The sequence below is a fragment of the Pyxicephalus adspersus genome, chromosome 2 (assembly GCF_032062135.1).
Source record: "Pyxicephalus adspersus chromosome 2, UCB_Pads_2.0, whole genome shotgun sequence".
Classification (NCBI taxonomy): domain Eukaryota; kingdom Metazoa; phylum Chordata; class Amphibia; order Anura; family Pyxicephalidae; genus Pyxicephalus; species Pyxicephalus adspersus.
In genome coordinates, this window is record NC_092859.1 from 160756196 (window position 1) to 160763131 (window position 6936).

The window sequence follows — 6936 nt, forward strand, 5'->3', positions numbered from 1 at the left end:
CCACCATTATCTCCACCATCATCACCTCCACCATCATCACCACCATCATCATCACATCACCATCTTTATCAACACCATCATCACCATCACCACCATCATCATCTCCACCACCATTATCTCCACCATCATCATCTCCACCATCATCATCACCACCATTATCTCCACCATCATCATCTCCACCATCATCATCACCACCATCATCACCACCATCATCATCACCATCACCATCTTCATCAACAACATCATCACCATCACCACCATCATCATTACCATCACTCTTCTTGATATTGAGGGCTCTGAAATTATTTTGGGGGGTATATCTCACATTATTGGAGCTTGAGCTGCCTCGCACCATTTTGAAATGAAAAAAAATATGTTAGAGACATCAAAACCATTTAATGGGAAAGGGGGCATGAACCCAGATTATTTCATGATTTGATGAATCGTACAGGATTGTGTACTGGGGACATCGAAATCTCACACAGCAACACATTTCTGTATCATTACAATATAAGGGGCAGATTCTCATCACCATCCAAATCTACATCAGTGCAGCAAGTGTCTATGGGCTAAACAAACCTCCAGGAACCCCTGGAATTATGGGCCGAGTGCCAGACCTGGTCATATTGATATGTCAAACAATCCAACCAATCACATCACCTCCAATCAGTGAATATACAGCCCACCAATCGCATCACCTCCAATCAGTGAATATACAATCCAACCAGGGTACCAGGTAGATTTTCTACAATGTGATTGGCTCCTGTAGACCACACCCTGATTGCTCACCATTGCACCTGGCAGACATTGCTCCAGGTATTGATAATTGTTTCCTACCTGTCGATGATGACGGGGTCAGATGGGGTCTCATTTCGATTGCCACAACTTTTCTTCTCGCAGCAGCGACTGTAAAAGATCAAATAAGATTTCTAACGATTGCAGAAACATTCAGAACCAATACTCCAGAAAAGTCAGAACACCCAGATAGGATTTTAGGGTAAAGTATGGTGTGTGCCCCCACCCCCTACACCCAAACTGTCACCTCTCAGCCATCCCGCCTCCCAGTATGGCAAAGTGTGTGGCAAAGGTGGCAGAGATGGGGGAGGTGTCACTTTCTCTGAATGTAAGCTCTGCAGCTCACTTGCTGATTATCACAGACAGGAAAAATGCTCCTAAAAACAAATCAACATGGCAGCCACCATTTCTGCAGAGATCCCCTTTAATGTGATATTGTCTAATGGCAGCACGGATGTGACTCCAGAAGCTTCTTCACCTCCTCTTACCTCTGAGACTTGGAGAATGCCCCTAGAATGCCCCTAGAATGCCCCATAAAATACCCCCAAGAATGCCCCATAAAATGCCCCCTAAAATACCCACAAGAATGTCCCCTAAAATGTCCCCTAGAATGCCCCACAGAATGTTCCCTAGAATGCCCCATAGAATACCCCCTAAAATACCCCCAAGACTTCCCCATTAAATGCTCCCTAAAATAGCCCCTAGAATGCCTCATAGAATGTTCCTTAGAATGCCCCATAGAATACCCCATAGAATTCCCCCTAAAATACCTCCAAGAATTCCCCATTAATTGCCCCCTAAAATGCCCCCTAGAATTCCCCATAGATTACCCCCTAGAATGCCCCCTGGAATGCTCCATAGAATACACCCTAAAATACTCACAAGAATGCCCCATAGAATGCCCCCTAGAATGCCTCTTAGAATGCCCCGTAGAATACCCCCTAGAGTGCCCCATTGAATACCCCATAGAATGTCCCCTAGAATGCCCCATAGAATACCCCCTAGAATGTCCCATAGAATGCCCCCTAGAATACCCCTAGAATGCCCCCCAGAATGCCCCATAGAATCCCCCGTAGAATACCCCCTAGAATACCCCATAGAATTGCCCCTAAAATACCCCCAAGAATTCCCCATTAATTGCCCCCTAAAATGCCCCCAAGAATGCCCCCTAGAATTTCCAATAGATTACCCCCTAGAATGTCCCCTAGAATGTTCCCTAGAATGCCCCCTGGAATGCCCCATAGAATACACCCTAAAATACTCACACAAATGCCCCATAGAATGCCCCCTAGAATAACTCCTAGTATGCCCCCTAGAATGCCCCATAGAATACCCCCTAGAATGCCCCATAGAATGCCCCTAGAATACCCCCTAGAATGCCCCATAGAATGCCCCCCAGAATGCCCCATAGAATGCCCCCTAGAATGCCTTTTATAATTCCCGCTGCAATGAAAAATCAGCCAATAACTTTGTAGCTGCAGTTTGGGTTTCAGTTCGTAAAAAGATTTATTTTCTGTCTTTCCACGCCCGATCATTTCACATTTCATCTGCTTAGTGAATCTGGTTATAAATTCGAGCCGTCCGATTATTGACATAAATGAATTCCACACATATTCAGTGACCCCCAAACATCTCCCATAGGGGACAGAATTACAATCAGAAAGACTTTCATTGGAAATAATATTATCTATTCAGGAATTCCCAGAGATGTGATTGTTGGGGTGCTGGGTGCCCCGGGCAGATATATTCCAGGTCATGCCCAGATATGAAGCAGCACCCACACATTACTCTGCATGCACCCTGTGCACTCGGTCATGCCTGCCACAGCCTTTGTGCTGCATTCTGTTCCTGCTGATTGCATAACAAAAGTCTGTAAATTGCCACCATCTGCCTGTGGAGGATCAGAATGACCGGCCCAGTGCTGGGCCCCAGCTGTGAGCAGTGCAGCCGGTCAGAGGGTCTTATGAAGCAGCTGTGGTCTGTGCATGGCCTCGCATCAGTCTGCCGTCACAGAGACTGCAGAGGATATGAATGTGCCACCCCACCGACTGGTGATACCTGCTGCAGGCACCGGGTGCTGCCAAACAATGCTACACATTCCCCCAATCCTCCATGACCCAGAACCCCAATCCTCCATAACCCAGACCCACAATCCTCCATGACCCAGAGCCCCAATCCTCCATAACCCAGACCCCCAATCCTTCATAAATAAGACCCCCTATTCTACATGACTCAGATCCCCAATCCTCAATGACCCAGAGCCCCAGTCCTCTATGACCCAGAGCCCCAATCCTCCATAACTAAGACCCACAATCCTCCATAACCCAGACCCCCAATCCTCCATAAGCCAGACCCCCTATTCTACATGACTCAGATCCCCAATCCTCCATGACCCAGACCCCCAATTCTCCATGACCCAGACCCCCAATCCTCCATGACCCAGACCCCCAATCCTCCATGACCCAGAACCCCAATCCTCTATGATCCACACTCCCAATCTTCCAGACCGTTAACCCTCCATGACCCATGGAGGAAGAGGTATGAGTCTGCTCTGTGGGTTCCTTGGCATTGCTGGTGGAGCAGCCTCCCGTCTGGGCGACTTTCTTGTAGGCCTCAGAATGCCCTCCGTTCACTGAGTTCATTATCAGACCCATTAAAAAGTCAGTTGGTGCCCCCCTCCCTCCATGAGGGGTCCTGATGGCACCCCAAATTGCCTCCCATCATCTATCTGCTGATAGATATCTTCTAAGCACCCAATTTACATGAAGAGGCGGATGACACCTTTCCAGATCCCCCTATACCCTCTGCACCATATTCCTCATTGTCCCCAATTCTTCTTCGTGCAGAAAGCGCTGAGGGGTCCCCAGCGGGCAAAGCATTTCAGTGACATTGGAGTCCGGGAAGTTTCTAATGAAAACGATGACAATTATCTGATCTACCACGAGGCACTAATTGGGTGCAGCTACTAATTAGCCTTTTGTTCCTGGACGGATTCAGTAAGGAGTCCAGGCTGAGCTGATTGGCTACAAAATATATAAATAGAGATCTTATTATCTGCAGGCTGAAGCTTCTCTGGGCAGGAAAGAGTTAACAGAAACCGAAAAATGACAGAATTGTTCTCAGGGAATATTAAAGTCAGATTTATAGTGAAGTCCTAATGCAGCCACAAAATCTCATTATTATTGTAATTAATGACTTGATAGGGGCTATTAGCGATGTATTTTGTTATGTAGTAAATACCTCACCCCTCCCTCACCTGAGTATATATACCTGGAATATGATATACAGTTTCTTCTCCAGGATTCTGAGACTGAACCTATCACTGTATGTTGGTAATGCCCCCAGCTGTCCCATATTACACCGAATATTAAAGAGACCCTGTCACCTCCACACATCCAAGCAACTTATTCAGTATATTCAGAAACGTCCGGCACTCGCGCTAATTCACCAATAAAAAACCATCAACCAAACTCTGAGAAACCAAAAACTAAATCTACACACAAGGAAATGTTTGTCTTCTCGATTGGTTGTAAATGTGCTGAAGTCAGAGACAGCTATGGGGGAGGGGGGGCGGACGGTAAAACCAACAAAATGAAGGAGGACGTCAATGGGGTCCATTCTTACCTGCACATGACCTCGTGTGTCAGGAGGACCCTGCACATTTCTGGGTTCTTGTTCTGTCCTTCATACATAATTGGCTATAACGAGAGATAAACAACCAATCACACAAAAATATTTCATCCTCACTACATTCATTCCATGATGACATTGACGTGAATGTACAATCTGTGAATCATTACAATTATTCATTAAGATTCATAAGGGAAACTCACTTGTTTTGTCACAGAGTCAATAAGTCTGACAAAGAGATCTTGTTCAGTGCGGACACCTGGAGTGAGAAGAAGACGGATTAAGAAATGAGGGGAGGACTGAAATGTATTTCATGAATTTATAGAACACTATTCAATCACTTAGGCCCCGCCCCCGAGGAACACTAAATATTGCCATGCTGTCATCGGGGTGTCTGAATGAAATCTGCACAAACCAGCAGAACATTCACTACTGATTCACCAAAGCTGAGCTCCGGCTGCCATTCAAATTGAACCATTCAGTTCATTAACTGCTCATCTTTGTGTGTCTGGACAGGTAAGCAGAACCAAGGACATTTCTAGGCATAAGTAAAGTATTGCAGCATTTACCTTAAAGTAACATTACTAATTCTATACAGCACTTTAGTATTGGCATCCTGAAACAGGAAGTACCATCACTGACAGGATGTCAAAATAATGAATTTTGCAGATCTAAAACAATTTTCACTTTGGAAAACTGAATACAGAAAGACATTATACCCTTCAAAATAATAGAATTTAGGTTTTATTGCCCCTTAAATATAGAAATGTGTATGTTAGCCCCTAGGGGGAGCTGTCAGTGGATAGCTGCAATTATTTCATCTCCATTTACTCTCTATATTTATTAAAGAAGTAAAAAAAAGAACAAATATGCCGATCCCAGGAACATACATGAAGACAAATTACATGCGTGTTGTACCTGCAGCTCTGAAAATAAATCTTGGTTTATATATATCAATCTGATTTCATGCAGATGTTTATCTAAATGAAGAGATGACAATGACTTTGTATCCCTTTCCACAAATAAACTGCTATTCTGCAGCACCCGGTGAAACCAAGCGTATTCTGAGACAACCAATCATCTCTCTGGATTGATGGGAAATATGAAGATGGGAATATTCAGGATTTGTATTATTCAGTCGGATGATCGGCATTTCTTGTCACTTTAGATGGGGAAAAATAAAGTCCCCTCACACAGCCCCAACCTAAACCTTATTGTGACCCCAATACTAACCCTCCCAAAAGTACAAACACATACCTGAACCCCTAAATCCAACACCTCCCGCAACCCTGAAATGTAACCCCAGTAACCCCAATATTTCACCTAAAACCTAAATGGATGTGTAACCCCCCTAAATCATAACCCCCACATCAGTCCAAACCCCCCCTTACCCCTCTTACCCCACATGCCTTACCCCACATGCCTCCCTAAATGGACCCACCAAAGGCATCAACCCCAAAAGCTATGGATCCCCCAAAACACCTCCCCGATCATGTGATCTGTTGGGGGCATGAGGGTCCTCAGCTAATTCCCCCATTTTGAGTTTATTTTTGTATCTTTATTTGACGTGATCTTAGATGATCTCCTGGGCAGGGAAACCCATATAATCATGGTCAGTTACAGTTACAGTTATGTATGTCCCCAGAGTCCGTCATACATGTGCGGGGGGGGGGGGGGTACAATGTACATTTCTTTGTAATGAAGGAAACTAAAACTATTGAATAACCCCCCACACACAGACCCCCAGATGAGGGGCCAGATCTGAATATCGGCTTGGTGGTTCCAGCAGCTCAATGTTTGCTGATTTTCTTATTATATATTTTCAGCTTTATTGAAGATTTTCTGTACACAGCCGGTAAGTGTGAAACATTTCAAGCAGATTTACATATCAGAGGACGTGTGACATGACAACATACAACCTGATAACAGCTACAAAAATACACAGCGAAACAGTGCCAGACTGTGCTAAATCTGCTGGGAGTTGTAGTTCCTCTGCAGCTAGCCATTGATCTGTGCATTCCATCTTCATCACCCCATGACTATACCCATGTATCACACGGGGAGGGGGTGTCAGCACCCCAATACCCCGAATCGTTGCATGGACTCACCGTTGCTGTAGAGGAGTTGCAGTCGGTAGTGAGTGCCGTTATTGGTCTTCTCGGTGCTCATCTCCTTGGGGATAAAAGTCAGATTACATTTTCTATCATCAATAAACAATCCCAATAATAATGATTATTGATAGGCAGACGGAAGGTTTGATCTCTGACATATCGCTCTTTGTATTGTATGAGATAATAAATATAAAAGTCATCCCATTCTGCACCCAACAGACCGGAAATACAACATGACCAATTGTAAGGGGAAACCCCCCAAATGTCAGACAAACGTCCGGGGATCTGATGAGATCCAACAATGTCAGGAGTCTCTGGCCACTGACCTGGAGATCAGAAAGCATCATACATGTAACACGTGACATAACATGCATACATGTAACACGTGACATAATATACA

The 6936-nt window shown here is 44.8% G+C and overlaps 1 protein-coding gene across 3 annotated transcripts in view; it reads right to left on the reverse strand.

Moving 5' to 3' along the window:
- Positions 1-6597, reverse strand: part of EBF2 (EBF transcription factor 2) — a gene marked incomplete at its 5' end in the record, with an annotated part of 40191 nt that extends 33594 nt beyond the window's left edge. For all 3 annotated transcript variants that reach the window (XM_072398827.1, XM_072398826.1, XM_072398825.1), the window contains 4 exon segments: positions 838-906; positions 4420-4493; positions 4629-4684; positions 6534-6597. In XM_072398827.1, the coding sequence (XP_072254928.1) occupies positions 838-906; positions 4420-4493; positions 4629-4684; positions 6534-6597 (263 nt within the window).
- Between the last annotated feature and the right edge of the window lie 339 nt (positions 6598-6936).